The 18,796-nt window shown below is 36.0% G+C and overlaps 1 protein-coding gene across 2 annotated transcripts in view; it reads left to right on the top strand.

Moving 5' to 3' along the window:
• Positions 1 to 18,796, top strand: part of SMCHD1 (structural maintenance of chromosomes flexible hinge domain containing 1) — a 135,254-nt gene that overhangs the window by 13,650 nt on the left and 102,808 nt on the right. Inside the window, exons 1-3 of one of the 2 annotated variants that reach the window (XM_059894372.1) lie at positions 2,765 to 2,783; positions 2,873 to 2,955; positions 3,617 to 3,747. In XM_059894372.1, coding sequence (XP_059750355.1) covers positions 3,674 to 3,747 — 74 coding nt within the window. In that variant the 5' untranslated portion in view covers positions 2,765 to 2,783; positions 2,873 to 2,955; positions 3,617 to 3,673. Of the gene's footprint in view, positions 1 to 2,764; positions 2,784 to 2,872; positions 2,956 to 3,616; positions 3,748 to 18,796 lie in introns of those variants that run through there. The other variant, XM_059894371.1, reaches the window with a different exon arrangement.

Here is an 18,796-nt window from a genome sequence, read left to right as displayed (position 1 = left end):
GAAAATAATGCCAGACTTACCTCCTGAATCCCAGTTTTGTCTATCCACTTGCCCATGTGGCATCTCTACTAGGATATCTAAGATGGGAATATACTACACATAGTTTTCCATCCAAATTAATTTTGGTTCTTTCTAGTTGCTTAAGCCAAAAATCCAGTTGATTCTTCTTTGTCTCAATCTTTCAGAAAATCCTTTTGGCACTATCTTCAGTGTTTATCTTAAAATGAGCATTTCTCTTTACTTCTGTTGGTAACACTAGGTCTGAGGTACCATCATAGATTACGGAGATTATACAGTGGCCTCGTCTCTCTCTTTTCATGCCTGTACACGTAAGGTTTGAGAAGTCAGATTGTTTCACTAAGGGTAAACGCCGAAGTCTTTACAATTGCTTGCATGGTCTTAGAAGCTGTGCTTTGTACCTCTCTGACTTTGTTTCCACAGCTCTTGTTGCTTGTTCATTCCTCTTCACTGCCAGCTTTATTCTCAGCTTAGGACCCTCTGCTTGGATAGCCTCTTTCTCAGTCCTGCACCTCATTCAAGTCTTGTTTATCTATTACCTTCTCAACAAAACTTATCTTGTTCACCCTATTTAAAATTGCAACCTATGTTTCCTCTACACCTCTATGCCAGATAAACCCATGTAAGTTGGAAATATTCTAAGTCAAAAATGCATTTGGTGGGGGGTAAATTACAAGTTTGGGATTAAAATATACACCCTACTATATATAAAATAGATAACCAACAAGGACGTACTATATAGCACAGGGAACTATACTCAATATCTTATAATAACCTATAATGGAAGAGAATGTAGAAAAAGAATATATATATTTATATATATGTATAACTGAATCACTTTGCTATACACCTGAAACTAACACACCATTGTAAATCAACTATACTTTAATATAAAATAAAAATTAAATTTAAAAAATGCATAGGAGCCATGTGGCAAAATGTTAACAACATGTGAATCTAGGTGAAAGGGTTTATATATCTGCATATTGAATGAATCTTTAATTCTCTGAGGATAAGTTTTTAAATGTATAATCATGGAGTCAGTAGATACATTCATTTTTAAGACTTTTGATATAGATTAATTACCTTCCAGATTGGTTATATGGGTTTTCATTCCTACTGTCATTATATGAATAGGCAGAGAATATCACTGTTTAAACTCCTGCTTTGATTTCTGTGACTTCACATTAAATTCCTGGGTCTTTCCCTGCCTCTGTTTCCTGTGCCTTTGATGCTACTTCTGGTTACTGTTGACTGTATGGTGGATAATTCTTTAAGTCATGTTTATCTTTTTATACTTGAAGTGAACTTACCCAAGTCTAAACTATTCTGTGTCAATGAAGCATTTATCTCTGGCTGTCTTTACTCTCTCCATTAAGTATAGTCTGTTCCAGCTCTCTGTGGAACACCTCTACTCATTGAGCTTGATATAGTGATAGGGTATCGCATCTAAAACTGAAGTTTTCTTTCCTCCCTTGTAAATTTTTCTCCTTCTAAATTTTATGGAAAATACGACCATTTATCCAGTCTTCTGGAGCAAGTACTCAAAACCACCTTGGATTTCTTTTTCTTTCTCTCTTTATATCTAATCATATACTAAATTCTACTCATTTCTTTCTTTGAGATTTCTTTTAACTCTTTTTCCTTGCATTTCCTTCAGTGTCCCTACTTCTCCATTTCCTAGTTAATACCCTTCGCCAGGTCTTTATAGATAGCTGATTTGTGGTAACTTCTTTCTAACTAGCTTATAAACATAGACATCCCCTGAGTGTTGAGAGTGTGGAAGTGCTTGCTGGAGTGCTACTCTGTGGATTAATTACGCTTAAGTTGGGTTAAGCTTCAGGGGAAGATACATTAATTTAGTATGTTCCCCCTTTTAATTAGGGGAATAAAAGTGAGAAATAGTTTGGGTACTGACCCTGGAGAAAGGAGAATGTTAGGAACAGTGCTGAGCCAGTGATAAACTGAAGGTCAAGCTGGCTGTGTAGTAGGAAATTAAGAGCAGTTTTTTTTTTTTTTTTTTCTTTTTTATTTATTTATGTATTTATTTATTTATTTAATATTTATTTTTGGCTGTGTTAGGTTTTCGTTTCTGTGCGAGGGCTTTCTCTAGTTGCGGCAAGTGGGGGCCACTCTTCATCGCGGTACGCGGGCCTCTTCACTATCGCGGCCTCTCTTGTTGCGGAGCACAGGCTCCAGACGCGCAGGCTCAGTAGTTGTGGCTCACGGGCCTAGTTGCTCCGCGGCATGTGGGATCTTCCCAGACCAGGGCTCGAACCCGTGTCCCCTGCATTAGCAGGCAGATTCTCAACCACTGCGCCACCAGGGAAGCCCATTAAGAGCAGTTTTGTGTCAATTAAGCAGATACATTCTGCCATTTCACAAGTTGCTGTTGTGAGATATCTATTTAAATTAGCTCTCAATAGACACTTTTATAGTTGCTTTATAGTTGTCCTTATATCTCAAAATGTGCTTACGTTTGACTTGTGCATGATGTAATTACGTACCACAGACTACTATTTGATTTTATGGTTATGGTCTTCTGTTTGTCTCTTATGTGTGTATGTCTGTCTTTAGATTATAAACTCCTTGAAGCCAGGAATCATGGCTGGCTGACTCATGCTGTGTAGTGCCATGCAAGTACTGGTTGGTGACTGCTTTTTTATGCTGGGGGTGATTGGTGATGCCTTTATTATGTTTGTGTCATTAGGATCAGGATAATACTTTAATTCTAGCTCTTTGGAAAATAAAAGTGATGGCTTAAGGTACTTCAGAGTTTCTTCTACTTTGAACTTTTATATGAAGTATTTAGGAGGGAAAACTTAAGCAATAACGTTTTCTCATTCTCTTCCAGCATTTGCTCTTGCAGAATTAATTGATAATTCATTGTCTGCCACTTCTCGTAACACTGGTGTTAGAAGAATACAGATCAAATTGGTAAGGAGATAATACTCTAAAGCAATTTAACTTGTCCTTTTATAGAAGTACTACAGGTTCATTGGAGAAAAATTAGAAAATAAAGATAAACTAAAAGTAGAAATAATTATCTGATGTCTCTTCAGTCATTAAAATTTTTTCACGTGCCCTTTTTCTATGCATATATGTATACATGTATGTGTGATCATATTGTACATTTTGTTATTTGTGATCTTTTATTTTCCCTTAATAGTACATTGTAAACATTGCCATATCATGAATATTCTGCAATATAATATACCACTGCTGCAGTTTGGTTTATTGACTGTAATATAAATTATATAATCAGTCTACTGTTGTTGAACTTTTAGATTTTTTTCCTATATTTTTGCCATTGTAAGCAGTGCTGGCATGATGAGTATCCTTATAGATTTTTGTACATATCTCCGATTAGTTTCTCAAGCTAAATTCTGAGAAATGGAATTTCTGGGTTAAAGGACATGAAGAATTCTAAGGCCTTTGATTCATACTGCTGAAGTGCCTTTCAGAAAGTTGTATTAGTGTACACTTCCTCCAGCAATGTATGAATGAGCCCAATGAATCACTTTTTTTATATTAACTTTTCATGTTTTTAATATTGATTTGACTTTTCCTATCTTTTTGAACTTATTTTATTTCATAGCATTTTGATGAAACACAAGGAAAACCTGCCGTTGCAGTGATAGATAATGGAAGAGGAATGACCTCTAAACAGCTTAACAACTGGGCCGTGTATAGGTTGTCAAAATTTACAAGGCAAGGTGACTTTGAAAGGTTAGAAAACCTTACTCACTTTTTTTATGGGCAGCTGGGTATTTTAATAAGGATAAGAACTCTTATATTTCTTTAGTTATACATGATACATTGGAGGTTTTGATGTTATCAGCATATTTATTTAGATTTTTATAATAAAGTTTTTATGACCAGTACTTAGAAATAGTCAAAACTGCATAAATCATATTGCGCCCTTCCATTGAATGATTCTTTTTGCATTTCCTGAGGTATATAGGAGTTTTTTTTCTTTTTAATTAATTTTATTTATTTATTTATTTTTGACTGCATTGGGTCTTCGTTGCTGCATGCAGGCTTTCTCTAGTTGCGGCGAGCGGGAGCTACTCTTTGTTGAGGTGTGAGGGCTTCTCATTGTGGTGGCTTGGCTTTGTTGCGGAGCATGGGCTCTAGGCGCGTGGGCTTCAGTAGTTGTGGCACATGGGCTCAGTAGTTGTGGCTTGCGGGCTCTAGAGCGCAGGCTCAGTAGTTGTGGCATGCAGTCTTAGTTGCTCCGTGGCATGTGGGATCTTCCTGGACCAGGGCTCGAACCCATGTCCCCTGCATTGGCAGGTGGATTCTTAACCACCGTGCCACCAGGGACGTCTCTCCACCTTCTTAATGTTTCAGTGCCTCAGGGCTTAGTCCTTGGTCCCTTATCTTCTCCTAATTCCTCACTTGGTGATTCCATCCAACCTCATGGCTCTAAATACAATAGTTATGGCAGCTATGTTGTGTACTTCGGGAAACACATTTGGGAAGAATCAGTTGGCATTCTTACTAAGTAGTTAGTATTTGTTCATGTCCTGTTTTTCTTTCTGCTGTGTCAAGGAAAGTCACCCAAATTTAAGGAACAGTCTCAGTAATGTGTAAAATTAATATAGTTAACACATTTGCCTTCTCACTTCTGAAATTTCAGCACTCTCAGAATTTTCATCAAATTTGTAAAGACTTACAATGCCATGGTGAGAGGCAGCAATAAGTGAAGAACAAGGGCTCTGGAATCATTTGGTCTCATTTGAATTCTAGCCTTACTAATTGTATGACACTGGTCAAGGTAGTTTACTTCTTTTTATCTCAGTTTACATGTCTGTAAAATGGGGATAATACCTCATAAGGTTTTGTGAAAACCAAGTGAGTTAGTACATGTGAAGTCCTTAGAGCCTGGCAAATGATAAGCAGTCAATAAATACAAGCTATCATTGTAGTTACTACTTCTCATTTGTGGCTTCAGATTTTTCTGCAAGTATTCTTTTTCAGTATTTTCTTGAATACGTGCCACTTCAGGGATTTATAAAATAGCCGTAAAGAAGGCAAAGATCACGTCTTTCATAGTCTAAAGATAGAATTTAGCATAAGATAGAAATATTAGGTAGAAATGAAAGGAGAACAGATGGTAGATTGGGGCAAAAAGGTCAGAAAAATGTTAGTTAAATCAAGTGGAAGAGTAGAAAGAAGTAGAGCCTACAGTTTATTAAGATTTCTCTAGATTTTAGCACAACACAGACTTTTAAACTTAATTCAAATGTTAGGGAAATTTTAATTTTTGGTAGAAATCTACCTGTTGTATGTTCTGGTCCTAGCTTTTTATAGGTGTTGTATCAGTAAACAGTCAGTTGTTGTTATAGCTGTTATGTACTCATACTGTCTTTGAGTCCAGTATCAGTCCCTTAACCCACTCCAGTTTCTGTTAGCATAGTTGTACCCCCCTCACTCCTCTAGCTTCTACTCCTATAGAAAAAATTATCAGTTGTTTTACTGCTTCTAATTTAGTTTTTTATTGGCTATAAGGATGGGTATCGTAGGAGACAGGCTGTGGAAGAAAAGGAAGGACAGCCTACAAATACAAAACAGCTGACTATCTTGACTGTAGCTTATGTTGTAGTAGAGGAAAAGCCAAAAGTAAACCAAAAAGTGTATAAGCACTTCAGTTGACTGATTAAGAAAATATTGAGTAATATGTTAGAGCCTGATGGCCATCTCCTTTAGGTAAGGTGACTAGAAAAGAGGGCAGCCTCTTTGAGGTTACATTTGAGTTGAGGCTTCAATGATTAGAAAAAAACACCCAAGCGAAAATCTAGGTGAAGAGTATTCCAAGTAGAAGGAACATCAGCAAATACAAAGACCCTGAAACTGTGATCAGCTTGTTTCGTTTGAGAGACGGAAAGGAGACCAGTGTGGTTAAGTGCATATGAAGGGGAGGGTAGAGGGAGATGAGGTGAGAGTTCTGATTTGGCAATATTCTTTATAACTCTCACCCACCTTGGTACTACCTTTCCCTCCACTTTTTTATTTTGAAAATTTCAAATCAACAAATAAGTTGAAAAAACTTCAAATAAAAAGCCAGCAAATAAGTTGAAAGAGCAGTATTAGCACTCATATATCCTTCACCTAGATTTATGTTAACATTTTGCCACATTTGTTATCTTCTGTCTATCTGTTTATGTATGTGTGGGTGTGCACATGCATGCACACACAGCACACACACTTTCTCTCCCTAAATCATTTGAAGGTTAAGTTGCAAACTTTATGATATTTCACTGCTTAATACTGTAGCATCTATTTCCTTCACAGCGATGTTCTCATAAATAGCCATAATACCTTTATACCCAAGACATTTCTCAGTGATTCAAAATATCTAATGTCCATATTCAGATTTTTCCCCTTTGTCATGTCTTTCTTTTCTCCTTTATTCTATAATTCCCCACATTTGTGTCTTTCATGAAATTGTCATTTTTTTTGGTAGAGTTCAGGCTAGTTGTAGAACAGTCCACAAGCTGGATCTGAATGTTTACTGGACACTATTCTTTTCCTCAAAATTTTATGAATATTTTCAATTATACAGAAAAGTTGAAATTCTACAGTCAGTACCCAAGATACTCATACTAAGTTTCTACCACTGACAGTTGCGTTACCACGTATCTTTTTATCTGACTATCCTTCAGGTCATCTCATTTTTTGATTCAGTTCAAAATAAATTACAGATATCAGTAAACTTTCTCCTGCTGCTTTAAGTATTGGTATCATTATGTAGAATTCAGGGAGTTTTTTTGAGGTAAAATTTACATTGAAATGCTCACATCTGTCTGAAGTGTATCTTCATTAAATTTTTTTATGGTAATATAATTCATATAGTCACAAAGTTGTGCAGCCATCACCAATAAGTCCAGAACATTTTCATCACTCCAGAAGAAACCCTGTAACCACTTGTAGTCAATCTTGTCTCTCATTGCAATCACTGATATACTTTGAATAGTTGTTAATCTACTTCTTCAGTTGTTTTTTTAGGGATTACAATTAACATTTTAATTTATAACAGTCCACTTTGGATTAACACCAATTTAATGTCAATAATACATACAAACTTTGCTTCTATATAGCTCCATTTCCCTCCCACTTCTTTGTATTATTATTTTCATATAAAGGACATGATTATACATTATAACCCTGTCAACACAGTTTTATAGTTAGTGCTTTATACACCTGTCTTTTAAATCAGGAGGAGAGTTGTAAAAAATACACTTATACTGTCTTTTTCTATTTATGTAGTTACCTCTGCTTTACTCTTTGTTTTTTCTTGTATTCAAGTTACTTTCTAGTGTCTCTTCAGTTTAGTCCAAGGGACTCTTCTTTAGTAGCTGCTTTGCGGCAGATGTGCTGATGACAGATTCCCTCAGGTTTTGTTTATCTGTGAATGTCTTAATCTCTTTCCTTTCCTTTTTTTTTTTTTTTAAGGAATTCCTTTATTTTTATTATTTATTTATTTTTAGCTGTGTTGGGTCTTCGTTTCTGTGCAAGGGCTTTCTCCAGTTGCGGCAAGCAGGGGCCGCTCTTCATCGCGGTGCGCGGGCCTCTCTCTATCGCGGCTTCTGTTGTTGTGGAGCACAGGCTCCAGATGCGCAGAGCTCAGTAGTTGTGGCTCACGGATCTAGTTGCTCCACGGCATGTGGGATCTTCCCAGAGCAGGGCTCGAACCCACGTCCCCTGCATTGGCAAGCTGACGCTCAACCACTGCGCCACCAGGGAAGCCCTCTTTCCTTTACTTTTGAAAGCTACTTGTGCTGAATGAAGAATTCTTGGTTGACTGTCTTTTTCTGTCAGCACTTTGAATACATTAGTCTACTGTCTTCTGACTCCATAGTTTCTGATGAGGAATCAGCTGTTAATCTTGAGTATCCCTTGTATGTGACTAGTCACTTCTCTCTGCTTTCAAGATTCTCTGGCTTTTAATGGTTTGTGGCGTGTCTAGTTTTTGAGTTCATACTGTTTGGTGTTTGTTGAGCTTCTTGGATGTCTAGGTTAATGTTTTCATCAAATTTGGGAAGTTTTTGGCCATTATTCAAATATTCTTCCTCTCCTGTCCTTCTGTGGCTCATCTTATCCCCTCCATTGATGGGGTTTTTTTCTTCAGTTTGTTTCTCAGACTGAATAATCTCAATCAACCTGCCTTAAAGTTCACTGATTATTTCTTCTGCCAATTCATATCTGCTCATGAGCCACCTAACTGAATTTTTCATTTCAGTTGTTTTCTTTTTTTCAATTCCAGAATTTGTTTGGTTCTTTGTTAGTAGTTTCTGTTTCTACTGATATTCTCTGTTTGGTAAAATACTGTTCTCATACTTTCCTTTACTTCATTAGACATAATTTCTATTAGTTCACTGAATGTATTTAAAATAGCTGATTTATTTAAAAAAATTTTTTAAATTGAAATATAATTGATTTATAATGTGTTAATTTCTGCTGCATAGCAAAGTGATTCAGTTATACATATATATAGAATTCCTTTTTTAAAAAATTCTTTTCCATTATGGTTTATCACAGAATATTGAATATAGCTCCCTGTGCTATACTGTAGGACCTTGTTGTTTATCTGTCCTATGTATACTAGTTTGCACCTGCTAACCCCAAACTCTCACTCCATCCCTCTCCCACCCCCACCCTTGGCAATCACAAGTCTGTTCTATATGTCTGTGAGTGTTTCTGTTTTGTTGATGAGTTCATTTGCGTCATATTTTAGATTCCACATATAAGTGATATCGTATGGTAATTGTCTCTTTCTGACTTCAATTAGTATGATAATCTCTAGTTCCATCCATGTTACTGCAAATGGCATTATTTCATTCCTTTTTATGGCTGAGTAGTATTCCACTGTGTGTGTGTGTGTGTGTGTGTGTGTGTGTGTGTGTGTGTGTGTGTGTATACATCTTCATCATCTGTTCATCTGTTGATGGACATTTAGGTTGTTTCCACATCTTGGCTATTGTGAGTAGCGCTGCTGTGAACATAGGGGTGCATGTATCTTTTTGAATTATATTTTTCATCAGATATATGCCCAGGAGTGGGATGGCTGGATCATATGGCAACTCTAGTTTTAGTTTTTTGAGGAACCTCCATACTGTTTTCCATAGTGGCTGCACCAACTTATGTTCCCACCAACAGTATAGGAGGGTTCCCTTTCCTCCACACCCTCTCCAGCATTTGTTATAAAAAAGCTGACTTAAATCTTTGTCTGCTAAGTCTAATTAATCCCTGGGTTTTCTCTGGGACAGTTTTTACTGAGTGCTATTTTCCCTGTGTGTAGGCCAGACTTTAATATTTCTTGGTGTGGCACATAGTTTTTTTGTTTAGAATAGGACATTTTATTTTATTTATTTATCTTTTGTCCACGCCTGGCATGGACAGGATCTTAGTTCCTCTACCAGGGATCAAACCCGTGCCCCTTGCATTGGAAGCGTGGAGTCTTAACCACTGGACCACCAGGGAAGTCCCTAGAATAGGACATTTTAAATTATATAGTGTGGCAAATCTGGAAATCAGATTTATCTTTCTCCCCAGGGCTTACTGTTGCTTTTGTCTTTTTGTTGTTTGTATAGTGACTTCCCTAAACTAATTCTGTAAAACCTGTATTCTTTATCTTGTGTTGCCCCTTAAGTCTCTGCTCAGTTAATTTGGTGGTCAACTAATGATCAGACATTTCCTTGAATGTCTGGAACCACTAAGTCTTACAGCTTTTGCCAAGGGGTTCTGTGTGCATACTGGGCTGTTTTTATTGTTCCAGCAGGAAGTTTACAGCTCTGCCTTAGCCTTTAACTCTTGGTTGCACCAAACCTCAAAGTCAACCAGAAATAAGAGATTAGAGCCTTCTCAGTTCTTTCTTGAGTATGTATACAATCCTGCACATGAGTGTGACCTTGATTCTCATGACTATGTTGGAGCTTTTAAAAACCACTATGGACCTCTCATTCCCCAGCTTTTTCTTCTGAGTATTTGCCCAGATTCTTGTTTTCTCCCAACTGTTTTCATTGCCTTAGTCAGCTTTGATGGTAAACATCTGCCACTGATTGTTTTTGACAAATGACCCAAGGAAAATGCTTTTCACAGAGAGCAAGTTCTGAGTTAGGTCAAATAAAGACAAACCCTGCAAGTGGAAGTTTCTGTGGAACTGTCAGATCCAATAATGGCAATTCTGTGCGGAAGGAGCTTTTGGGGAACTCCAAACACATTCCAGTGACTCCTAAGCTGTTAGTTTGCAACATGATTGCAGGGCTGTTTGTTTTCAAGGCTTCTGTGGAGCTGGTGAGAGGGGAATGGGAGAGGGTATGTTAAAACATAACAGAGCTCGCAGTTTTTACCAAAACTCATCAATGTGTCTTAAATAAACACTCCTTGGATTGTTGCAAGACTTAAGTTAATTTTTGCAGTTCTGAAAAAGTTGATGTTGACAATTTTTTCAGGTGTTGTTTTTGTGTTTATCAACGAGTGGATTTTCATATGTTCTTACTTTGCCATTCTGGAAGTGATCACTCAATTAACTGATTTTTGACAAGTGCATACACTGGTCTAATCCAAACCCCTAAGATAAAGAACATTACCTGGACCTAGGAAATTTGCTCATGACTGAGGCACTGTTACAATCATAAGTTAAATTAGATACCTAGAACCTTGTTGTAATACTATGTGTTCATTTAATTATTTTGTGGAAGAAAGAAGGGTGACATCAGTTAGACCAGCTGGGTGGCCATAATTCAGATGTGTGTTGGATCAGTGCTACTTTCTGCACTTTAAACTTGCTCAGCAATTAAAAAGCTCTCAACTCAGTCAGCCGTTTTTTGGAAAATAAAAATAGCATGCCACATGGCCTGTTTCCCATGCCACTTTTAGGTTGTAGAAATGGACTCCCAACAGGGTTTTCCCTAATTTTCCTAAAGAAAAAGCTCAATTGTCTTTAGTATTTTTCTGCAATTAAGATGAACTTTCAAGTAGATATTTGTACTTACTTGAATTTAGAGAATGTAACATTTAGGCATCCTACTTTAATTTGGTTATTTCCATTGTGTCTCACAGATGAGACACATCTGTATCGAGATGAGACACGTGTATTCCAGAAGCTCGGTTAGTTACCTATGGCCATTTGCCACTTTCTTCATTGTGGCTGATTTTTTTTCCCTGTGGTAGATTGGAGATAGTGAGATCTAAATATATATACATAGTCTCTCTACCATATTTCCTGAATCACTTACCTGCTTCTTTTTACTAATTTGATCGTCTCTCCTATTCCTTTTTCTTACCTTCTACACCTTTTATCATACATTTTCATGCAGATTTTGCTTCTCTTTTCTAATACTGTTGTTTCACAAAGATATAGTGCCCTCTTATATTGTATGAAGAATAAGGATGAGATAGTTTCTGAAACTTTTTTAGACTGTGATAAAAATTTATTTTGAGGGAGGTGACTTTCTAAATTCTCCAGAGGACTCCTTCTGTGATGCAAAATTGTTTCTTAAGATCTTAGATTATATTTATCTTCATGAAGGGAGATCTATATAGCCCATGAGTGTGGATATAGGAATTTTCTGAACTCATTTACACAAGTCTAAAACCTACTGGAAATTAGTATTTTCAGCCTTATTTGCTGTAATAGGGTTTTTGCTTAGGTTAGGCTTTCATGAATGGAAAAAGAAACTTAGGAAAAAGGTTGAAAAAGGAAACTTACTGCCTGGTCATTAAGTGTGTCCATTCCTAATCAGTGAACAGAATTCCTTAGTTTTGAATCAGATTAAGTATGTATATATTGTTTTATCTCTGAGTTCTGCCCTCCCAAACTTTTAATGTACTTCCCCATATGTGTTTTAAGGAGAATATTTAGGGGAGGGTATTTTCAGCATATTTCCTGGAAGTATTGTCATAGTAATTAAAGTCTTAGAACCTATTCACTCTTTATTTTTCTTAATATTTTGTTCATAGAATTTAATTAATTCTTGGTTTATTACAATGTATCAATGCAGGACATGCCCTTTTTTTTTTAACATCTTTATTGGAGTATAATTGCTTTACAATGGTGTAGGACATGCCCTTTTAAAGTTTATTTATTGAAAAATTTAATAAGCTGAATAACCAGAATTTGCCACCCAATCCAGTAAGTAGAATATACTGTAACTTATATCTGTGTCCTCCTCATCCCTGCCACCAAAGTTAACAAGTATCTTGAATTGTTCTTCTGTTTACTTTTTTTCTTTTAAACATCTTTTTTAGAGTATAATTGCTTTACATTGTGTGTTAGTTTCTGCTGTATAACAAAGTGAATCAGCTGTACGTATACATATATCCCCATATCCCCTCCCTCTTGCGTCTCCCTTCCACCCTCCCTATACCACCCCTCTAAGTGGTCACAAAGCACCAAGCTGATATCCCTGTGCTATGTGGCTGCTTCCCACTAGCTAGCTATTTTACGTTTGGTAGTGTATATATCTCAATTGCCATTCTCTTACTTTGACCCAGCTTACCCTTCCCCCTCCCTGTGTCCTCAAGTCCATTCTCTACGTCTGCGTCTTTATTCCTGTCCTGCCCCTAGGTTCTTCAGAACCATTTTTTTTTTTAGATTCCATATATATGTGTTAGCTATTTCCTTTTGTTAAATGTATATATCTAATTTTGCTTGTTTTTGATAATATGAAAAAGTGTAATCATACTATATGTTGATCTATAAGGGACTTGCATTTTCATTTAATATTAGGTTACTAAGATTGCATATTTGTGTGGGTCTGTAGTACATTCATTTTCATAACCATGTAATCTTTAATATATACCAAAAAGGAATCCCACTTTATTTATCCAGTCTCCAGTCAGTGGGCATTTGGCTTTCTCCCCCAAGTTTTAGCAATTGTTAGCAGTACTATCTTATATATGGGGTGTGTGTGTAGTATTCTGTTATATATATTTCCTGGTCCAAATCTACGTAAGTTTTAGGTATATGCCTAGGAGGGAATTTGTAGGATATAAAAATGAATGTTCCAACTTACAAGGTAATGGCGAATTATTTTCCAAAGTGATCGTATTAATTTATACTTTAACCACTTACGAAAGTTCGATAAAACTCACTTGGGAAACCATTTGGATGTGGTATGTTTTTTGCAGGAGGAATTTTTAACTATTGCTTTGATTTCTTTATAGAGTTATAAGAATATTTTGGCTTTCTATTTCTTACTGATTTAGCTTTGGTAAGTTATATTTTACTAGGAATTAGTCCATTTTGTTAAATTTTCAATTTTATTGGCATATAGTTGTGGGTAATGTTTGTAAAGAACTAGTGCTTGCTTTGATAAATTTTCTGTTTTCCTGTTTTCAAATTCTTTGATTTCTGCTCTTTATTATTTATGCCCTTCTTACTTTGGGTTTATTTGCTCTTTTTGTAGTATCTTGATGTGGAATCTTACAGGTTTTTTTTTACTTCTTTTCTAACATGAATATTTTGTGTTATAAATTTTCTTCTCAGGACAACTTTTGCTGTATCCCACAAGTTTTAATATGCTGTAATTTCACTTTCATTCAGTTCAGTGTAACTTTTATTTCCCTTGCAACTTGCTTTTTGATCCATGGATCTTTTTTGGAATGTGTTGTTCAATTTCCAAATGCTCCCAATAGATTTTCTTGTCTTTATGTTGATTTCTAGTTTGACTTTATTATATTCAGAGAACATACTCTATATGGTTTCAGTTCTTTTAAATTTGTTGAAATTTGTTTTATGACCTAGGATGTGATCTATATTTTGGTGAATTTTCTGTGTCCTTGAAAAGAATGTGTATTTTGCTGTTGCTGGGAGGAGTGTTCTGTAAATCTCAATTAGATTCCATCTGTTGATAATATTTTTCAGTTCTTTCTTATCCTTGCTGATTTTCTGTGTAGCAGTAGTAACTAAGAGAGGAGTATTGAAGAGCTCCAGTTCTCTGAATTTTTGCTCTGTGTATTTTTAACTTGTGTTATTTTTTGTATGCATAATTGAGATTGTTAGGACTTTTCAGTGAACTGACCCTTTCATAATGCCTTTTTAAAAAAAATTAATTTATTTTTTGTCTGCGTTGGGTCTTTGTTGCTGCGCATGGGCTTTCTCTAGTTGCGGCGAGCGAGGGCTACCCTTCATTGCGGTGCGTGGGGTTCTCATTGCGGTGCATGGGCTTCTCATTGCAGTGGCTTCTCTTGTTGCGGAACACAGGCTCTAGGGGCATGGGCTTCAGTAGTTGCAGCACGCAGGCTCAGTAGTGTGGCTCACAGGCTTAGTTGCTCCGCAGCACGTGGGATCTTCCCAGACCAGGGCTCAAACCTGTGTCCCCTGTATTGGCAGGCGGATTCTTAACCACTGCGCCACCAGGGAAGTTCCCATAATGCTTCTGTCCCTGATAATTTCTTGCTCTGAAATGTATTTTATTTGATAGTGTAGCCACTCCAGCTTTCTTTTTGTTTATGTTTGTATGGTATATCTTTTCTTATCCATTTTCTTTTAAAATACCTATATCATTATATTTAAAATGAGTTTCTTGTAGACAGCATACGGTTGGGTCATTTTTAATTTTTTTTAATTTTTTAATTTATTTAAAAAATTTTTTTGACTATAGTCTTTTTAGAATATTTATTTATTTTTTTTGGCTGTGTCAGGTCTTAGTTGTGGCACGTGGGATCTTCGTTGTGGCATGCAGGCTCAGTAGTTGCGGTGCACAGATTTCTCTCTAGTTGTGGCATGCAGGCTCCAGAGCTCGTGGGCTCAGTAGTTGGGGCTTACAGGCTTAGTTGCCCTGCAGCGCATGGGATCCTAGCTCCCTGACCAGGGATCAAACCCCCATCCCCTGCATTGGAAGGTGGATTCTTAAACACTGGACCACCAGTGAAGTCCCTGGTTGGGTCAGTTTTTAATTCACTCTGTCAGTTTTATTTAGTGTATTTGTACTATTACATTTACTTATTTTTAATTATTGATACATTAGGACTCAAATATGTCCTGTTTTAACTTTTCTGTTTGTTCCCTTTGTTTTGCATTTGTCTTTTCTGGCCTTTTTGTGGTTTACTTGAACATATTTTACTACACTGTTTTCTTTATAGTGGTTTTCAAGTATATCTTTTATTTATTTATTTATTTTTTAATGGCTGCTCCAGGGAATACTGTATTACAGTCTCTTAGTATGGACATTTTGCCAATTAAAGTGAATTACAGAAATCTCACCAAATTATTTAGGTATTTTAACTCTCTCCCATTTATAATTTAGTTTTAAGTGTTACCTCTACATATATTGAGAACCATATCAGACCATGTTATTTTTATTTCAACAGTCTAATGTAATTTTAAAAACTCAAGCAGAGAAAGGTAGTCTATTTTATTTATGTGCATATTTGTTTAATTGTTCTTTATTCCCAGGTAATATTCTTTTATTAACTTTGTCCGATATTAATATATCTCCTCCAGCTCTGTTTTCATTAGTATTGAAATGGTAACTCATTTTCCAACCTTTTAACCTACTGTCTCGTAATATTTAAAGAGTGTTTCTTTTAGGCAGCATTTGGTTATGTATTAAAATTGACGATCTCTGCCTTTTAATTGGGATGTTTAGACCAATTACATTTAATGTGATTATCAGTATTCTTGGTTACCATCTTTCTTATTTGTTTATTTTTCCCTTTTTCCCCACATTTCCCTTTTTTCTGCCTTATTTCAAATTGAGTGTGTGTGTGTATGTGTGCTTCCACTGTTTCCTTCATTGACTTATTAGCTGCTACTCTGTTCTTTTGTTTTACTGGCAACTAGGGTTCATAGTATACATCTTTAATTTATCACAGTTCTACTCTCTTAGCAGATTTCAGTTACACAGTAGTGTTATTGACTGTACTTAACAATGTTATACATTAGCTCCTCAGACCTTATTCATCTTATTGATGAAAGTTTGTACCCTTTTACCAACCTCTACCTATTTCCCACACTCCCCAGTCCCTGTCAACCACTTTTCTACTGTCTGTTTCTATGAGTTTCTCTTTTTAACAGTTGTTTTCTTAAAAATGTGGTTAAAAAAAAGTATAACATTAAATTAAAGTGTATAATTTGGTAGCATTAATTATATTCACAGTGTTTTACAACCATTACCATTATGTATTTTCAAAGATTTTTGTCTTTCCCAAACAAACTTCATAGCCATTAAAAGATAACTCTGTATTCTCCGCACCTCCAGCTGCTGGTAACCACAGTTCTACTTTCTGTTTCAATGCATTTGCCTATTCTAGGTACTTCATTTAAGAGGAATCATACAATATTTGTCATTTTGTTTCTGGTTTATTTCACTTAGCATAATGTTTTCAGGGTTCATCCATGTTGTAGATTGTATCAGAACTTCACCCCTTTTTATGGCTGAATTATGCAGCTATACTACATTTTTCTATTCATAGGTTAATGGACGGTTGTCTTGTTTCTACCTTTTTTGTATATTGTGAATAATGCTGCTATGAACATTCATATACAAGTATTAGTTTGAGTCCCTGAGGCAGTTTATGTTTACCCACGTATTTACCATTTCTGGTGGTCTTCATTCCTTTGTTTAAATCCATAGTATCATTTTCATTCCTAAAGGTCTTTTAACAGTTTTTATAATTCATGTTTGCTCTCAGTGAATTTTTTCAGCTTTTGTATGTCTGATAAAGTTTGGATCTATTCTTACCCTCCTTCCCCCTTTAAACGTATTTTTGTTGAGTATAGAATTTTAGGTTGACTTTGTTAAACATTTTAGTACATTAAAAATGCTACTCCGGGCTTCCCTGGTGGCGCAGTGGTTGAGAATCTGCCTGCCAATGCAGGGGACACGGGTTCGAGCCCTGGTCTGGGAAGATCCCACATGCCACGGAGCAACTGGGCCCGTGAGCCACAATTACTGAGCCTGCGCGTCTGGAGCCTGTGCTCCGCAACAAGAGAGGCCGCGATGGTGAGAGGCCCGCGCACCGCGATGAAGAGTGGTCCCCACTTGCCGCAACTAGAGAAAGCCCTCGCACAAAAACGAAGACTCAACACAGTCATAAATAAATAAATAAAAAAGAACGTGAATTTCTAAAAAAAAAAAAAAATGTTTAAAAAAAAAAAAAAAAATAAAAAAATAAAAATGCTACTCCATTTCTACTGACTTGCACAGTTTACAATGAAAAATCCATTGTCATTCTTATCTTTGTTTCTCGGAATGTATGGTTTCTCTGACTCTTTTAAGATGTTCTTTTTATAGTTGGTGTTGTATACATTGTGTGTTTGTGTTGGGGGAGCACTGTAAGTGTGCATGCATGTTGTGTGGTTTGTGTATTGTGTGGGGTGTTTGTGTATACGCATGCTTTTTTGCATGGGGGCAGGTTTGTGTCTTTGTTGTGTGGAGATGAGTTTGTGTATGGCGGTTGCTTTGTATGTTGTCAGGGGGCTATTTTTTGTGTGCTTTGTTTTGTAGGTCTGGTATTATGGTGTTTTACCTGGTCATTGTTGTCTTTATTTTGATTATTGATATATGGGTGAGAACTTTTTATACCAATTAAAATATTTTTATTTATCCCATTATTTCTCTGTTTTTGTTTTCTTTGTTTTTAAATTCATTGCATCTTTTTGTTGTTGCTTTTGAAAATGTTGTTCTACCTTTTTTTCTCTTTTAATATTTTAGAATTTATCTGTTTGTTTTCCTGGTTGTCTTTGAAATTTAAAAATGCATATTAACATCATACTTCAAAATTTAAAAAAACACCTCCCTTCTCCCATATTAAAAAATTTGGAACACTTTATCTCTGATCACTTCCTTCCCAAAGTTATACTTTTGTCGTCTAGTATTTCAAGTCTGACTTCGGAAATCCCACAAATTATATTCACCATTTTTTCTAACAACACATGAAAAATTTTTTAACACATATATTAAAAATTACCTTTGTACTTACCATATTATGATAACCTTGTATGTCAGATTGTGCTTGTAGGAACATTCCTTTAGAGCAAATCTCTTAATGGTAAATTCCCTTGGATTTTGTCTGTAAATTCTTTATTTAGTCCTAGTTCTCAGTTCTACATTGACCTTTTCTCTTGGCCCTTTGGAGATAATATTCCACTGTCTTATACTGTTGCTGTCAAAGCCTGCAAAGCCATTTCTCTCTCAGTCTGTTTATTAGTTCTTCTGTTTTGTTTTTAGTGTTCACTGTGATGTGGATTTCTTTTTATGTATCCTGTTTGGGCTCTTTTGGTCTGAATCTGTGGATCTATGCCTTTTAGTGGTTTGAGAATATTTGCAGCTTTTATCTGTTCTCTCCTCTCTTTCTCCAAGTACATTTAAACTTGTGTGTGAGATATTATCCTTCAGTCATTCATGTTTTTAGTCCCACTTTGATATTTTTCATTCCTTTTTTTCTTTGTTTCTTATGGGTAAGTGTTTTTGAATGTATCTTTGTGTTCTCTAAATCTTTCCAGCTATGCCACATCTGCTCTCTAACCTTTCCATTTGGTGTAATAGTGGTTCCAGCCTCATCCCCAATTCTGCTTATTTCTGATACTGGGAAATGGTGTCCCTAGCGATCTTGCCTATATTTCGAGAGACCAGGGATGCCTACTCTCCGGAGTGTTGTTATGGTGCAGTAGGAGGTTCAATCAGAGCTCTTCGTTTGTCATGATACATGGAAATAAGAATCTCTTTGCTGTAATTCCCATTAGTATTGAGGCAATATTTTAATGAGTTTTGAAGGAGTAAACAATTTTGAAGGGAAGATTGTAGAGTTATTCAGATATTTGAGA

The sequence above is a fragment of the Balaenoptera ricei genome, chromosome 14, assembly GCF_028023285.1.
Source record: "Balaenoptera ricei isolate mBalRic1 chromosome 14, mBalRic1.hap2, whole genome shotgun sequence".
Classification (NCBI taxonomy): domain Eukaryota; kingdom Metazoa; phylum Chordata; class Mammalia; order Artiodactyla; family Balaenopteridae; genus Balaenoptera; species Balaenoptera ricei.
The sequence above is the reverse complement of the archived record's forward strand: the minus strand, read 5'-3'. Positions and strand labels throughout refer to the sequence as shown.